Raw genomic sequence first — 17,794 nt, 5'->3', positions numbered from 1 at the left:
AGGGCGTTGTTGAAATTTCTCACTGTTGTGTTTTTTTCTGCCTTTGCAGCATCTTTCCCTTTCTATCTTTTAACACTTTAATTGACCTTCTGGGTTTTGTGGTCTCCTCTGCCAATATTTGTGCTTAGTTATGGAATTTTATAGGGCTTCTGTATTCCTGTTGCTGACTCTTAGTTTTCTTTAAGGTGAAGACCCACTCCTCCACTGATCATTCATTTACAATTTTTATGCTGATACCACACTGATTATCTTCCTTCAGCAGACTCTTAGTATACAAACAGCTAAACTTAGACATCCCATTTTCCATTTCAAGACTTTGGGTACATTTATACCATCTTATTAGCCACTGGCTCTTGGTTTTGTTGCCTGTCTTGTACACGCTTGAATCTTTAATATGATGTTGGAACTGGTCCTTGACAAAATTCAGGTAGGAAATACATTCCTTCTATCCTTTATCAGCCTTTTAAGAATAAGTCATCTGAACAGTGAACTCTGCTGTAGTTGTTGACTTCCCTGGTATTCTGTTTAAAAAATTACCCAAAACCTTCTTAAAGTACTAACAGCCTGCCTCCTGAGGAGAGGTTCTCAGAGATCAGGACAGTGTTGTGTGTCTTGGGTGTGGGGATGCTGAATGATGTGTCAAATTTGGGGAACTAGAGCCTATCTGTATAGGTCTTGGAGAACTTTCTGCCTATACAAAGGTTGGAGATGCTAATTTGTATGCTGGTGAGAGGAACTGCACTACGAACCCTAATGACTGATGGTCTCTGCAAGGAGGGTAGCAGACTGTTGCAGAACTAGCCTTGTTTTTACATGGCTTTATTTTCCCAGCCCTGATGTGAGAGGTGTGGAGAAGGGAGAAAAGTTATTTTTCCCTTGCTAAGGCATCTTTAAATTTTCTGGTTAACCAATTACAGTGTTTGTTGAGCTGATGGTGATGTGGGCACTGGCCTGCTGAGAACCAGGCTAAAAATCTCCTTGTGAAAGGTAAAGTATGTGCTGTATAATACTCATCGTGTTGTTGAGAGCTTGTCTTCGTTGCTAAAAATGGTATGAATAATTCAGGGTCTGTTAGTATCCTCCAGGAAATCTTCAGTTTCAATCAAGTCAAGGGGCCTCATATTTATAGGATTAACAACATCAGTTGTTCTGAAATATAAAATGTAGCTTCTATTGCTATGATTGCTGGGATTTTTTTTCCCCTTCTACCACCTAGTCCTTCTCAAAGGTTTAACAGACTCCTAATGGATGAAAGTGGTTCCTTTTTTGGGGGGAAAATTGTACAGGTTGTCTGAAAGGACAACAGCCATGTCCAAGAAAGCTGAGTAAGTCTGTGTCCCATTGGGTAAGTGATGACTATAGGACTTACCAGTAGAGGATTTCTGAACAATTTGCAAAACAGATTCTCAATACCCTCTCAGCTAGGTACATCAGATAGTTCCTTTTTCAGAAGGAGAAGCTAGAGGGAGATCTGAAAAGAGTGAATCTTGACTGTGATCCTGGAGAAACTTATGTCAGAGATCAGAATAAAGCATGGATCTCTCCTCCTTTCCTGTTCTTGTTTTGCTGTGGTTCAGCAGCTTGTGGGACTAGTATGTTATTGCAAAGAGCAGGAAGCCAAGAAGCACCTAGCACAAGAATCCAGCCCAGTTCTTCCAAGAATTAAACAGTGATTAGACAAAGGAGCAATTTCCAGGAATGTGCTTATAGACCTTATTTGGTAAAGGTTGGAGGGGCACACGTGAGACCTGATATGTAAGAGCTAGTAGGACTCTGCCCTCAAATGGAAAGGAGCAATGTTGAGAGCTTTTTTTCCTTAAAGCTTGAATCTTTGGGAATGCTAAGGACATAGCAGTGAAGCCCAGTGTGGCTATGTCGTGTGCTGAGCAGGCACACTGGAGCCACGGGCCTGCGCTTTGGCCACAAGCAGGGCAAAAGAAACATGCTATAGAGACAAACAGGCTTCTGCCCTCTAGGACCAATCTCTGTGAGCATCTGTGTTTGGTGCAGTTGCCTTTGCTGTACAGCTGCAGGCTTGTTTCCCTTGTGCAGAGAAGGCGGAGGCATGCAATTTAATGAAGATCAGAGCTTGCAGCCTCTAAGCCAGCTGATAGCTGTGCTCACTGGTAGTCAGTGAGTCTCGGGAGTCAGCAGGCAGTGCAGAGGAGGAGAGCAGACCTGACTCCCTGTGACGAGGGGCTGGGGATAGGCCATGTCTGAACAAAGTTGAGCACTGGCAAGTTTAGTCCTGTGTCAGAGGCTGCCTGTGCCGTGTGGGTGTTAGGAAGGTTTAACCTTCCTAATGTTCTCTTAAGTTTCCTCCTAAGCTCTTTCAGTCCATGACTTGCTATTTGGGACAGCAAAACTGTCTTCAGTTCATTTAACCAACCCCTGAACGATCTCATTCCTGACAGTGCCCTGAACCAGTGGGGCACATCTGTAATTTCTTGGTGACTCGTCCCACCAGCTGCCTGTGATGTCCCAGCACCAAGAATGAACTTGGCACAGATGCCTGTTGCTGATTCTGACCCAGGCTATTCCAGGTCCCAGTGGAGGGCACTGTTTGACACAGAAGTTGGGCCAGATGTGGTTGAAAGTTACTTGTTTGCAAGCTAAATAGGGTGTCTGACTCTAGCAGATAGCTCTGTTTGAAACATAAGCATTCGTCCTGCCTCAAAAATCCACCAGCTAGATGGAGGAGGAGGGAGTTTGTGGAGAATTTTCTGGGGCTGAATGGCACAAGCTGATTTTTATCCCAACTACCAGATATGGCACCTGAAATGTATTTGTTCTGTGATCTTGATCCTGGCCAGTGAGTGGGTCTTCCAAAATGAGTCCATTGGTGTCCCAGAAACATGGAGATATGACAGAGAAAACCTGCAGAAAGCACAAGGAGTTTTTGCTAGAAGGCAGCACAGGCAACATGTCTGAGCTCGTGCCTGGGTTATAGGGCTTCTTGGTCATTCTGATCTGTATGCTGACGTACTTGGATGTGGTTTATGGACAGCATAGACCTTGCCTTTCTTAGTCCTTGCTTTCCATGCCTGTAGAGTAATAGACCCTTTCCAGGGACTATGAAGACACTGTGCACTGCAGAATCCTTCTGTAGGGCAGCAGTTGGCTAGTGGTGCTGTCTTGCTGCTGTTCAGTTGTCAGTGAGGCATAAACAGTATTCTTTCCAGTCCATTATCCTGGGACAATGGGTCATGGTGGTGCTAATTAATTCCTATTGATCTAATGTTTTCTATAAGGAAACTGTAAATGCAATGAGCTTAATTTGACTATATCCTCATTTCCATGTTTTGCATACTCCTGCCTTCTCTCTTAGTGTGATCAGGGCAGTGGCTCTATAGAGACTGTATTGGTGTAGCATGAATAACCACTATGGCTGGGATCTTTTTTATGCTGCCAGTCTGCATTGGTTCAGTTAGCACTGTTCTGGTACTGTTAGTGCTTTCCTGTCTCCAGGCAAATTGTACAGCCTGGAAAAGAGTTTGGAAATCTCTGTTTCAAGCAAGGATGAGGATGGCTGCGTGGCCACCTGGCATCTCTCTTTCTTGGATGCTTTCTCAGTCCTTCCATCTATTGGAGGCTCTTGTGTGTGCCTTGTCACTGTCCACAACAGCAAACATAGGCTTAAATCAGGAAATAGCAAAAATGAGGGTGTTGCTAAACAAAAAATTGCTTTTGCCCCAAACAGGAGTGAGTGTGCAGAACCTTGAGAATAAGCAAGAGATGAGCTTGAGCATGGCTCTTTTTCTGATGTCTGAGAGGGCTGCAAGTGCTGGGAAGGGCCAGGGGAACAGGTAAACACACAGTGCTTGGGAACTATACGTTGATTGAAATGCAGCCTCAAACAGTGAAACACAAAGGGGGGAAAAAAGGGGCTTTGGTAGGCTCCTCTTGTGTTTGGAGTACTCACGAATATGCTGAGTGCACTTTGGCTCCCGCTTTATGAAAAGAAGAGTGTGCTTCTAAGCACCAAAGCAGCTATTTCTTCTCTCTCCCATTTGAGGGTGGCATTGAAGGTCTGTGCCACTGTCAGTCCCACTTATCAGTGTGGCAAAGCTTGTGTTGCTACAGGTTCTTGTCGCTGTCCTGGAGAACTAGCTGTAGAGTTAAAAGCCCTAATATCTTCACTAAAGTGTCTGCTGCCACTGCAGGAGTGCCTCAGCTGGACGTGTGGGACTCTTGGCACAGTAGAGGCCAGAGCTGCAGGGTTTTCTTCTTGCAGCCCTTCAGAGCCAAGCATTTTATCCAGGGGCAGCTGTCATGCACCATCACACAACCTCGATGTTTAGGATATGTGCTGTCAGCACTTCCTTTGCTCTCAGCCTTGATGTTTTTCCAGGTTCCTCTAGTGGTCGTAGGGTGAGCCTTGTCTTGGAAGGGGGGTCATTAAGAAACAGTGTCATAAAGTGGCTGAGCCAGATTAATATCTCACTCATTAGGAGTGGGCAGGTTTCTGTCTTGGCCTCTGTGCTTGTCTGTCTGGAAAATAAATTGGTTCAACTCATTAACCCAGCAAAGAATTGCGGTGGGTTTTGACGATCTTGTTTTCTACCATTTTTAACGAGCAAAATCAGCTTACCAAGTGATCAGGCCAGCACCAGAACAGGTGCAAGATAAGGAGTGGGATGTGTGTGTGGACAGGAACATACAAGCATGGGGGAGGAGAGGGGAAGCAAGACCTCCACTTTGATGGAGGCAGGTATTCATTCTGCTAAATTCTATTGTAAAACCTTGCCTTGAATATCCTCACGATTGTGCGTGCAATGGGGGGACCTCTCTTATGGCCTAATCGCAATGGGTAGCTGGCTTTTATCTCTTAGTTGTTGGGTGGTAAAAAAGATTTTCACCTTGGTTGTAAAATTGGATTAGGCTCAGCTGAGCCCTTACTGGGCATCAGAGGGCTGAGCTGTTGGGTGGTGGCAGTGTTGTGGTTCTGTGTTACACCTCTGTGTGTCCCCTCTCTCTCCAGCTCGGCATCGCTGTGGGCTTTCTGGTCCCTCCAGTTCTGGTTCCCAATGTGGAGGATGTGGAGACACTGGCCTACCACATCAGCATCATGTTCTTCATGACTGCAGGCATGGCAACAGCCCTATTCATTCTGGTTGTCATAGGTAAGGACGCAGGAGTTTGCACATGAAACCAGGTGGGACTGAGAAGATCAGCCTGTGTGTGTGAAGGGCCTGTGTGCTAGGAAATAGGCCAAGGAGGTCATCTGGGGATGTGTCCTAGCAGGCAGCTGACAGGGTCACGCAATACCACATCTTGCTGCTTCAAGCCCTTGATGAACAGCACATGCAGAAGGAAGTACAAGAGGTTGTGAGTGAGCCAGCCAAATTGTTCATGTCATCCTTTGATTGCCTGCGTAATAAAACCCTGGCATGAGTAAGTTCTTTAAAAGCCAGCAGCAATCTTCAAAGGTTCACGGTCATCTTCCCTGCGAACAGGGTGCTGGGCCTTGAATTATGTCTTGGACCTGACTACCTCTTAAGGGTAGGGAGAAAGAGGCAGGAACAAGCTGTACCCAGGAGAAAAAAAGGTAACCAGTTATAAGTGGGGAGAAGGAGGCGTTAAGGGTAGTAGCAGGACATCAGAGGTGCAATTCCCCTGCTTAACATGTGAAGTGGAAGCCAGATCTTTAGCATGAAAGATTGGCATGCTCACTGGAAAGCAGAGCTTGTTTGCTGACCTCCATGTAATTTTTTTTATAGGCTCCTCTTGCCAGCTTGTTCATGTTGCCTGGTGGCTGAATCAGATGTACACTTCAAAGAATCTGGGGCAGGGAGTAGACAAGGTACAAAAATGGCTGTCTAGCACCTGGTACAGCAGTATCACCTGCGACCAGGATTTCTGGATGCTACTTTAGTGATAGTTAGGGATAGCACATGGCTTGGCCAGCCTAAGAAGTGCCAGGCCTGAAATAAAACCTGGCATAGGTCATTGCTCCCTAGGCACTGGGCACTGCAGGGTATCAGGCCACCTTTGCCAGCTGGCTTTTCCCATTCCACTTTTGCATTTGTAACTCTATGCAACACTTTTGCAGCTGGCTGGCCATCCTCCTGGAGACAAAGGTGTTATTAGTCCTGAGAACTGTTTTGTTGCTGCAGACACTGCCTACACAAAAAGCTAATTGAAGGCAAGGTGTTTCTGCAGTGGCAGAAATTATTGTTGGAGAGACCCTGTTCTCTCCTGTCTCTGGATAAGTTCATGCATGGAGATCAAAGCTTAAGGATGATGGTGTGTTTTGTACACTTGGTTTTAGTAGCACCTCTGCTGTCCCTCAAATGGCTTTACCCACAGGGTGTGTGCTCAGGCTCCCTGATTGCACTGTTACAAACAGGTGTACTTTGTGTCTGGCTTCAGTCTTCAAGGAGAAGCCCCCGCACCCTCCGAGCCGAGCTCAGGCCTTGATCCAGTCAAGACCGACAGAGGAGTATTCCTACGTGCGATCAATCCTCCGTCTGCTCCGCAATGCCAACTTTTTGCTGCTTATGGTCACTTACGGTAAGGTCTGGCCTTTCTTCTGTGCAGTTATCACTGCTAGACATGCTTAGCTTCTCCTTCCCTCTCCGTGCTCTGCTGGGGCAGTAACACCGCCTGAGTTGTTTTAAGGGAGTGTAAGGATAGCTGTGCTGCCACAGACCGGGAGTCCTCCTAGCCCAGTAATCTCCAGCAGTGGTTACAAGCAAATGCCCAGGGAAAAACAAAAGCAAGGCAAGCACACAGAGGACAGTATGCCCCCACTACTGTTCTCCTAGTCTTTGGCTGTTTTCTGTTCAGGGGATTTCCTTCTGCTGTTGTCTTTTTTTTTCTAGTCAGTTAGTTACTTGCATTGAACTAATCTAAGTGCTTACCTAAGAAATATATGGATCTGTGTCTGAGTGCAAGTCACAGCACTGAGTGGAAGTCATTTCCCAAGGCGAGGTTTATGGCTGCCAGGCATCCCAGTGGAGGTCATGTGGAGCACGCAGATGTGCAGACTGCTTCAGCTTTGTTGGCAGTCCCCATGAGGCAAATGGGAGGAAGGATTGGAGGACATCTTCTTTTGCCATCTGTCCTTGCACACTGGGTTTGCTGCTTGCTTCTCTTTAGCAGTCTTGGTCTGTTTCTCTGAGGGCAGTGTGATGTGTTGAATCTGTTCCTGATGCTGAATTTTCATATGGAAAAGTATTTTTCTCTTTAGCATTTAGCCATTGTGGTCTATGCCTGGCTGCATAATACGATATACTGTAGCCGGCTAGTCTGCAGGGAGTTCAGTCCTCAATTCCTACCAGCTTGCTGTGGAAGCTCCTCAGGGGGAAAGTTAAATAGTGCTGAAAGTTCTGCCGTCCTGCCAGCAGTTGTGCCTAAAGGACCTGGTGGATGAGAGTGAGATGGTGGCTTTGTACCTGCTGAGGGTGCTAATGGTCTTTGGAGTTGTTGAAATCTCTTCCTTCTCAGTGCAGTAGTCTTCTAGAAATGCCCCTCTCGGATCACCCTTAAGCTCTGCTGGTTTGCATTGCAGCTGCTATTTTTTTTTTCTTTTTTTCATAGTTCATTATGTCTTCTCAAAAAGTGGAGATAGAAAAAACTGTCAGGGAGACTGTGTCTAAAATTTGGATTGTGTCATCTGCTCAATACACACTTACCCTTCAGGGAAAAAAATGGGGAAAGCATTTGTTCTAATAGGCGTAAACAAGTCCTAGAGGAGAGAGGAGGGCTCTCAGTACGAAGAGCATGTTTAGAATCTGACCACCCTGGGGTAATTCCCTTTTGGCAGTCACAAACAACATGGAAAGCTGTTCAGTGGCTCATAATTCAGTCTCTCTTCCTGCTGGTTTGTGCATTTATTCTGTTCCTCTCTGTGTCAGCCTTACGTCAATCTCCAGCTTGACTTGAGATGGTGACTGTTACTCAGAGAGGGAACTATGCAGTGAAACTTTTTTTTTAAACTAGTCTGGCTTTAAAATGGGGTCAGTTTTTCCTACTCAAGTCAAAAGTTATGTTAGCCAAGATTTAAGACATCTGCAGCCACATGAATGCAACGGAATCATCCTCCCTAGCTAACACAAAGATACCTGCAGCCTCTCTTAGCTTTTGTATTGGCATAGGGTGTGTCAGGGGAGAGAGGGGGGAACTTGCTGCTTGTTCATCTCCCCTAGCTGTAGAAAGAATGGGGGCCCTTACATGACGCCAGGTCAGAACAGGTCTGCACACCTCTAAGGTCATGATATTACCAACAGCTGCCAACTCCTTTCCTGTGCTAAGACTTGCAGTGCTGGCAACATTGGTGCCACTGTGGCTATGTTAGTGCTAGTGAACTGTTTTTTTCAGGAAAACCCTCAGGCAGCCTTTTCCCAATGGCTGCTGACATTGCTTCCATAAAACTGAGGCATAACGTGGAGTGGCCATTAAGAAACTCTGAATTTATTGGGTTGGGGTCTGCACTGGAGAGCATGTTGCTACTGGGAGGCAGTAGGCAGGAAAAGGGTGGGAAAGCCTGGGAAAGGCTGGTGAAGTGGAAATGATGAGACAGTTCCAAAGAATCAGTATTTGGAAAGGTGATGGGGCAGTGAGGAGGAGGCAGGGCAGTGAGATCTGCATAAGGAACCATTGTCCTGGAGGATGACGAGGGTGAAGAAGAGGGAGACCAATAGTCTGGCATGTAGGCAATAGGCTGCTTAGCTATGGAAGACATGGGTTCTAGTCTGAGGCTTAATAAAGGCTCCTTTTGGAGCCATAGGCAATAAACTTCCCCTTTCTGGCCTCTGTAAAATAGAGGAGAAACTGTGAGGTCTCAAAAATGTTCTTCTACAGCACATTACAAGCAAACCATGGTAACTAGCTAATGAATCAGGTGGGGCTAGACCTTCAGATGTCCTGCTCCCAGCTACTAGTTCTGGTTTTCCTCATCTGCATGGACAAATGGGCACTGCCCCACTGGAAACAACCCTTGCTTGTTTTATGGGCATTCAAACAGCTGTAATTCACGGAGAAACTTCACTGAGCAACTCTGACATGTGAAACGCCTACAACTTTTGCCAACCCTCACAAATGCAAATTCAGTACATTGTCTTGATTCTTAGAATATTTTGCTTGACTCTGGTGCCAAGTGTCACTGCCAACTCTGCATCGCTTTCTGCCCAGCTTGGGACCAGGGGCCCTTCTCTCTCTTGGAAATCACATGCATCACAGAGCTGCTATGAAGCTGGCGTACTGACAGTATCAGCTACCAGAGCAGCGTCTGGCTGTACCCACAAGGCTGCTGTCCTCTTGGCTGGGCGAGAAGTAGAGGTGCACAAATGACTGGTCTGTGTTTATGCCCAGCTTTGAAGTGAAGCAGTAGTGGGTAGAGGGACGGTGCTGAACTGCCACACTCCCATGTCCTGGCACTGCAGTTTGTGGTGTCTCCTAGTGAGCAGGGTGCTCCAGAGGTGGAGGTAGGATGAAGCCAAATTAGGCTCTTGTGAGCTGTTTTGCCATAGCCAGGTGTTGCAAAGAGCCAGCTTTCAAGGATGGAGGGCGCCTCCTTGCTGTGGGATCTCCGATTGTTTTCCCCCCTCTCTGGCTGCTGGCCCTGCTGGAGTTTCCAGCCTTTCTGAGTAACTCTTGGAAAGGATTGGGTAGATTCCTCCTGCCTAAAAAGCATGTCACTCAGCTTATTAGACTCTCCTGTAACCTCCTGACACATTCTTTTGGAGCAGGGAGCATTGTCACAGGCAGTTGGCTTATTTGGGATCACTTGCATAAGATTCTTCATCTGTTCTCTGTGCCATGAAGCTGTGAAGTGAGCTCTGCTTAATGTCGTCAGAGATGACGTGTGAAGAAAGTGTGACGTCCCCTGCAGCTGCCAATCTCATGGCTCCTCAGAGTGCTTCATGAGCTGTGTAGGGCAATGGGTATCCAGTGTCCTAGTGGAGGAGTGGGCTAGGTGCAGGATCGCTGAGTACTTCAGGGTCAGGGGGGCCAAAGGACTTCAGGGTTAGGGGAGATCAGGGTTTTGTTCCCTTTGTCAAAGCTCTACCTGCTAGACTGCACTTCTGTATCAATGTTTCTGCTTTTAGCTGAGTCTGAAAGAGGAAAAGTAGGAAGAGGGAACTTGACATGTATCTGTTCTGTCAGGATTTCGAGCATCTGTGCCAGAGTTTTTAAACCCATGGCTCCTTATGGAGCCTATAGATGTGTGAGCTGCAGTGATGTAATCTGTGTCCCCATCCCTCCCCCCATCAGGATCACTGAAGCCTTGAAAAGAAACTAACTGCAAATGTAAATTACTTTCTGAGAAGAAAGTTGTGCTGACTGTTACAGACCTCATCCACCTGGGGAAGGTTTCTCAGTATCGCCCAAGGTGAGAGTGTAGCCGTTGCGGTACTGCTGGTCCAGCGCCCACGTGGATGCTCTTGTATACTATAAGCAAAGCTCTTGGTTTTGTGCCCTTTGGGAAGGTGTTTAACTCGGCCAGAGTTGCATGTAAGCTGGAGCAGAGTGTCTGAATGGGGCTTGACCAGTATCACCCCAACGGTTTCCATTCTCACCTTGGGTGATACTGAAAAACCTTCACCAGGTGGCTGATGCCTGTAACAGTTAATCTAACTTCCCCTTCAGAAAGACAATTACTTTCACAGTTGGTATTTTTTTTCAGGCTTCAGTGATATCTTTTAAAATGCAAGACTTTTCCCAGGCAGACACACACACCAGGTGCCTGGGGGAAGTGCTGTCTGTGCTTCACCATCGGTGCTGCTCGTACTTGCCTTCTGGTGTTTCTTGGCTTGGAGAGGATGTTTTTTACGGGCTCTCAGCAGGGAGAGTGCTATCAGGCTCTTCTCTAGGAGGAAACCACACAGGTCAATGGTACTGGTGTTAATTGAATCCCAGGTCCTTGTTAAAGACGTGATGCTGAGGCAGGTGCTTTTCTAGCATTTTACCTTGGCTGGGGGGAAGAGAAAACTCCAATCCTAAAAATGGACCTGGCTTTGAGGGGGGGGTTGAGACCCTATGAAGGACTTGCAAGACCTTTCAGTACCAGAAATGTGCACAGCCCTTCCTCTAGCTGCTAAGGTAAGAACCATCCTGAAACTGCAGGGTGCTTCCTCCTGCATGCTGAGATCTGGCTGTCCTTGGTCTCCGTTTCTTTCAGTAATCTATGTCTAGCCAGTCTGTCTGGCTCTCCCAAGACTTGGCAGCCTTATTCTGGATTACTGCTCCCAAGGATATCTATTTCTGCATTTCTACCCTTTCACTACCCAGCAGGAGAGTAGCAGGCTCTGAATGTGCTGCATTTTTATCCCCCTCTCAGGTCTGAATACAGGTTGCTTCTACGCCCTGTCCACTCTGCTGAACCGCATGGTGATCCATCACTACCCAGTAAGTGCATCTAACCCTCATGGCCCTCTGATGCTTGCTGTTGTTCAGCACTGGCTGCCAAAGGAGAGTCTGTGAGAAATGCAATGCCACAGCACTTCTCGCTGTCTCCGGCACAAGTTGGCTGGCTGGCAGAAGAGCATTGGTTCCTTTAGTTCTTTACACCACCCTGTGCAAAAGCTGGCGAGGTCTAGCAAAGACAGCTCCTTTACACTGTAAATTACAGCATTTTCTTCTGAGAAATTCTTCCAGCAATTGCCTCTGCCCTGTTCCTGACAGTGATTTCTACTAGGACATCTGTACCAGGAGGCTGCCCACACTCATGCTTTGGTGGCACAAGGGTGGGGTGCCTCAGTAGCTGAGCTACTGTAGAGCTTACTGCTGGGTCTGCATGCCAGAGAGCTCCTTTCCTTGCTGCCTTATAGTGGGTCCCAATATTTCCTCTTTGATCTGGCCCAAATCCTAACACCAGACAGCAAGCTTCATAGGGTTTATGCTGACTGCTCTGAGAGTGTCTGTTCATGCTGGCCAGTGCTCAACTTTTTCTCTGGGCTTGCTCAGAGAGAAGTGCCAAACCACTTTTCTTCATGGGCCAGAACAGGGCACTGCATTGGCTCATACTGGGCCCAAAATTGTTCTTGCAAAGGCTAGTTCTGATTAGTGTGTTACCAGCAGAAGACATGTATGGGACACTAACTTTGGTGTCTCTTCCTCTCGGGTTCTCTGCACTTTGGTCTTGTTGGCTATGACTTGGCTCCTGCATTTGTGTGAGTGTGTGTGTGTGTCTCACCACAGGGGGAGGAGGTGAATGCTGGCAGGATTGGACTCACCATTATACTGTCGGGGATGGTTGGGGCTCTGATCTCCGGCATCTGGTTGGACAGAACCAAAACCTACAAGTAAGTCCCTTGTTTGCCTCTGTGCCCCTAGTGACTGTGCTCTTCCCCCATACTGTGCAAAAAGCAACCCTATGCAGTTGCAACTCAGCAGTCCAGGGACTGAATCATTGGGAGGGTTTGTAGGAAAAAAATATGATTCTTCAAAATCCAGTTAGTCTAAAGTGAATTTTGGAGCTGCGTGTTAGTCTGCACAGAGGCCACACAAGGTCTGGTTCTAGTGGTCCCTAGGGACACATAGGGAGAGGATGAGATGGTCAAGCAGCTGCTTTGTCAGGTATGAGAGAGGTCTTGGCACAAGCAGAATCAAGACTGTACTAGACCATTTCTGAGCCCTTACAAACCAGCTTTTGTGAATCTTTATCCAACTTAATGAAAGGTACGTTGAATCTGGTGTCCAGAGGCATTGTGTGAGGGCGTGTTGCTGTATTTAGGACAGGCATAAGGGATATTGGGGTTGCGGGTGGATGATTTTGGGTTTGCCACCTGGTGGGTTGGGAAGGCAGATCTGGACAGCATACCCTGCCATCTGCAAAGGGACAGTTAAGAGCCTTTGGGTGTCCTGCAGCTCCCAGTCCTCAGGAACTCAGATCTCCCTGACAGACCTCTGTAGAGTGTGCCGGGGGTGGAGAGTGCCTCTCCTGTCTTATGTTGGGGTGCATGTAATCAGCTTTTCAATTTCCATGTTGGCTGGGAGAACTGTTGTCTGAACAGGTGGGGTAAGAGGGGGCTTTACTGGTGATGTGCTGGTGATGAGCTGAAGGCAACTTTGGAGTTCTTTTCCTTGCAACAGCTTTTCAGGTGGGGGAGTCCCACTACCATTATCCTACCTGGTATCTTGGGCCAGAAAAGCATGTTCTTGTTGTGGGCAGCTTAGATGAATCTGGTTAGCTGTGGGCTTAGGCTTATGAAGGTGGCCTCTGGCCCTAGCTGTCAAGTACAGGGATCAAAAATGGAGAGGAAATGGGCTTCTCTAATAATAAAGAATGGTAGCTGAGGACTCCTGGGGGTGTGTGGTGGTGTATTCCTTCCCCCTCTTTTCCTGGGCCACTCTATGATCTCGGGAATTCCAGCTAGGCCTTGGCCTTTGCACAATGAGTTCGGTGGTTAAGCATCCCTTGACGGTACCAGGAACTCTTGCATGGCTAAGATGGGGAGTAGCACTGACCCTGCCAAGCACTCCTGTTACCCAAATTGAGGTGGGTAATGAGAGCGGGAATAATGTCATCCCCTGACAGCCTTGGAACATCCTTTACCCAGATTGTAGCCTGAGTGGAATGGTACCAGTGTTACTGGAATTCCAGTAACTTTCCAGTAACTTGCTGATGACTAAAGCCAATCATCTTAGGAACCTATAAACAGCGGTCCTGAGTGAGACCCTTTGAGCTCTCCTGGACCGCAGTGGGCTGCAGCCAGCATCTCCCTCTGAGTGGGACACCTCTCAGAGTTTCACGAACACTCCAGTTTGCGAAATTTGGAGGACCACCGCTGAAAGCTGGCAGTGGGACCTGGGCTAAAACCCTCTCCTCCTCGAGGCTCAACCCTGGCCCATTGAGAAATGCCAAGACATTTGAAGTGAGTATTTTCATGGAACTCAAGGGGAATTTTTAGCAGGTACCTTTGTACATGTATCTTTGTGTCTGTGTGTGTGCATGTGTGAATGAATTTGAGTACTTGAGCTATCAAGTATAGTACTATCATTCCAAATCTGTAATCAAGCCACTGTTGTGATTGTGGTAAATTCTATTAACTCACTTTGCAAATATTAAATTAATCCATCATTAAGCGTTGCTAAAATCTTACGATTTACCTTAAACTGTGAATGAACCTTAGATTGCTGCTAAATACTTATAATCCTTCAGATAAAACCCATTGACCAAGTCTGAGACGAGGCTTCGACCTAGCTGCACCTAGACTCCTCTCTGAGAAGTTTAGAAAGCAAGGGGGTCCATTCTGAACCTCGTGACTCAACGGGAGGGTCCTCTTTACCCTTTTGTTTCTCGTCTCTCTGTATAAATCATTCTGATCCGATTCTAATTTGATTGTCCTTTGTATGTTTTAGTAAGTAATAGAGTGAACCTTGCCATTGAATTCTGTTAAGTTGCATTTTTATAAACTTCTATTAAAATTGCTTTTGCCAATATCCTTGATGGTGATTCTTTAAGCAGCCTAAACCACTCACTTGCAACAGGCTGCTGGGAAAGAGGAGCAGGTGACTAATACAGAGACTGGCAGGTCGCTTGTTGCTGTTTCTAGATCATTGTGTGCCACTGAGTAGTTCTCATTTGTCAGTCCTGGGAAATAGAAACACAGCTGTTATGAACTGCACTAGCTAACTGTGCAATGTAACTTGTGCCTCTTTCCAACCCCGAGGCTAGGGGTAAGGTAGCCTCAACTGGCACTGCTAGGGCAGATGGTCTTCCTGATTCTCTGTAAGTGGAGGTAGGTCGCAGCACAAAGGCTGAAGAGCTTTGTGGCTCACCAGGCAGAGTTGGGACTTGAAATTTGGCAGAATGGGAGAGGGGAAAAAAAAATAATCCTGGATTTGTTCCATGGCCCCTGCTTGTTTGGAGGGACCACACAGGTGGGCAGACCCCAAGGATTATCTGGAGATAGATTTAGCCTTAGGTGAGGAAAAACACTGCTAAGAATTTTTTCTCTATTGCAGCCCAAAAAGTGGATTTCTGTGGAACTAGCAAAATTTGAGCGCTACAAAGTCTTTATTTAGCCCTATTTAAAAGTCTATTTAAAAAAACTGTCAAGATGCCAGATGTTCTAGGTAGGTATCCTCCCCTTTCACTCCACTGCTCAGATAGAGTCAGGAACAAAATGGTAAGCACATGAAAATCAGGAAGGAAAGATGTCAAGTCCTTTTTTTAGCCAGCTTGGAGAGAGAGGGAAGCAAATGAATGGGATACAGCTGTGATTGAGGGGAGTAGGGGGATGTTAATAACAAAAGGAATTGCAGAGCTCTACATGTGTTTGATCTTTACTGTCCCATCAGCAGTTCCTTGAAAGGGTGAGGTTGTGCTAAGTCAGGCTTTCCCCATCTGTCATGCTCAGGCACCAAACGGCCTTGCATTCTTGCTTTTATTTGGCAGGCAAGTCCCTGCAGCAGCCCCTGTGCTGTTGTTATTTTTGGAATTAGCAGGCACAGATTTGGCCCATACAAATATGTGAGTTACGTTGTGACGAGCGAGCAGTTCCAGAACTGGGGCTGCCCCTGGTGGGATGGCTTGTTAAGAACAGCTGACCTCTTTGAAAGAACACATTTTGATATCAAGTGAAATGGGGCTCCATGTGCATCCTTCAGGTTCCCGGCTTAGAGGAGAGATGGGGTTGTGACACCTGGAGACTGCTGGGTGTATTCGTGTTTGTAGGGGTGTCTGGCTCAGAATTAGGGGTTTGGGGACTGGATTAATCAGCACTTCTCTTTGGCCTTGCTTTGCTTTTAAGGGCAGTGTTCACATGGCCTTGGGTCCAGCTGGTTCCAGACAGTGTACACTGCTGTCATCGCTGCATCTCTGTAAGGCAAGATGTCAGAACTATCCATCTCTCTCTATTGACTAGGCAGAGGACCCCAAGTGGTGTTTTAAACTTATGTCTGTACAGGCCCAAAGTGCGTTAAAATTTGGGGGAGGGAGGAAAAACTTGGATATTGGAGAATGGGAGTTTGGGTCTCTTCCACTGAAAGGTGAATGCTCTCTCAGCCTAGCCTGCCCTGCAGTTTGGGTCGTCTTGTTGTATCCATTTTCCAGGTTAGTCCTTGTGTACTGGATATGACTTCACCCTGTCCTGCCATATGTCTTATATAAATAATTTACCAAGGCTGTCCTTTTTTGTGACCTTCATACAGGAAGAAAGTGGCATAAAACTGAGTGCTGAAGGATGAGGGCTTGGTGAAAACCAAACCAGCCCTCTCCAGTTTTTCCCTTCTCCAGCATCTGACACTTCAGTGTCTTCAGCAATGAGATTCTTCTGGAAGTACAGGGACAAGGCCTTTGTTCAGGGTCTTGCCCAGCCTGGAATGTGCTGTCCTCATGGCAAAGCCTGTGGAGGCCATCTGTCATCCCAGTCCGTACAGCAGAGTGCTCTGGAGCTGCACACAACATCCCACTGAGCAGCTAAAGCTGTGGGATGTGGCTGTGGTCTCCCCCCCTGCCCCTTGTTCATTTGTTGCTTCAGATGTTGCTTGACTCTAGTGTTTTCGCAGCTCCAAACTCCTGTGAGTCTGGTCCTGTCCCTTTGCCTTTCCTCATCCAAGTGACCTTGGACACAGCTGGGCTGGGCCATGCCTGTTCCTTACTCTAGGGCTTCCTCTGGAGTTGGCTGAACAGCAGGAGTTGTGCTCTCCATTTCAGTCCTGTTCCCTGCTGGTGCTGGCTCTAGCTGGCTCTTTTCCCCAAGGTCTCTCTTTTCTCACAGTCTCTTGTGTGAGCTCTTTAATCTGCCTCTTCAGAAGGGTGGTGGGAGGGTGGGTGGGAGGGCAGACAAATGTCAGGGCAGGTTAGGTTTACCTAAGTGACAAGCGTGTCAGCTCCTTCACAGATCTCCCTCTGGCTCTGCCACAGAGACTTGGCAGCTGGTGCCTTCATAGCTTCCACATCGGTGCACTGGGCTTCGTTCCCAGACCACAGAGGTACGTTAACCCTAGTTGTCCTAAGGTGATGTAGCAGGATGCATAACTTCCAGCCTGCGCTCACTGCACTCGTCAGCCTGTTAAGGAGACTGGCCGTGCTGTTCAAGGCAATGATAATTATCAGTCCCTGTAGGGCCATCATGGGAACAGGTTGCTAAAAACACCAGAATGCTGTGCGAATGTCCTCTGTGAATCTGCTTCTCCTCCTTTGTGTTTTTATCTCTCCCATAAGATATTTATGGCTATGATAAGAGGCTTATCAAGCAAAACTGGGTATTCTTCCATGCCCTGGTGCCCCTAGGGCCACAGAGCATTCTTCTTGTACTCTACTGAACATGGTGATAAAGGCCACTTCCTGAGAAACGCCCTGCCTCGGTGTCTTTCACCAGGGGTTTCTTTGTTTCCCTATGCACTAGCGTCTACCCGTGTCTCAGTTAAACCCGTCTCAAAATTTTGGGTGTTGCTTGGGCTGCTGGGCACTAAATCTCCTTTTTTTGTCATCAGTGGTACGCTCAGGGGAGTAGGGTCTTGCTAAAGTCTGGTTTAGCAAAAGTCTGCTTGTGTGCTTGAGGCTGTTTCCTGCAGCAGGAGTTGCATTCAGGGCTGTCTGTTCAAGTCCCAGTCAGGGACTGTGGCAAGCAGGCAGCTGCTCAGTGCATGGCTTCAGGGCTCTTCCTGGTGTGGGATTTCCACAGCACTCAAGCCTGTGGTCTTGTTCTTTCATAAGGGTCTGTTGATTCATTTTGTCCTGCTGGAGCGTAATGATTCAGGGAGGTCAGTGAGGAAAGCTCATAGTCTCCTAGAGCCAGCTAATGTGTGGTAGATATGGTACCCATGGGAAGATCAAACAGTTTTCTCCATTTTGTCCCTCACTTAGTTCTGCAGTTCCAATGGAGAACACTTTCAAGAG

The 17,794-nt window shown here is 47.2% G+C and overlaps 1 protein-coding gene across 1 annotated transcript in view; it reads left to right on the top strand.

Moving 5' to 3' along the window:
* The window catches only part of FLVCR2 (FLVCR choline and putative heme transporter 2), a 42,635-nt gene that overhangs the window by 9,758 nt on the left and 15,083 nt on the right, over nucleotides 1–17,794 (top strand). The window contains exons 2-5 of the mRNA XM_059819801.1: nucleotides 4,982–5,123; nucleotides 6,373–6,513; nucleotides 11,285–11,352; nucleotides 12,145–12,248. Of these exons, the coding sequence (XP_059675784.1) occupies nucleotides 4,982–5,123; nucleotides 6,373–6,513; nucleotides 11,285–11,352; nucleotides 12,145–12,248 (455 nt within the window). The remainder of the gene's footprint in view (nucleotides 1–4,981; nucleotides 5,124–6,372; nucleotides 6,514–11,284; nucleotides 11,353–12,144; nucleotides 12,249–17,794) is intronic.

Source organism: Gavia stellata, chromosome 7 (genome assembly GCF_030936135.1).
Source record: "Gavia stellata isolate bGavSte3 chromosome 7, bGavSte3.hap2, whole genome shotgun sequence".
In the NCBI taxonomy this organism is placed as follows: domain Eukaryota; kingdom Metazoa; phylum Chordata; class Aves; order Gaviiformes; family Gaviidae; genus Gavia; species Gavia stellata.
This window is presented reverse-complemented; position numbering and strand designations above follow the sequence as displayed.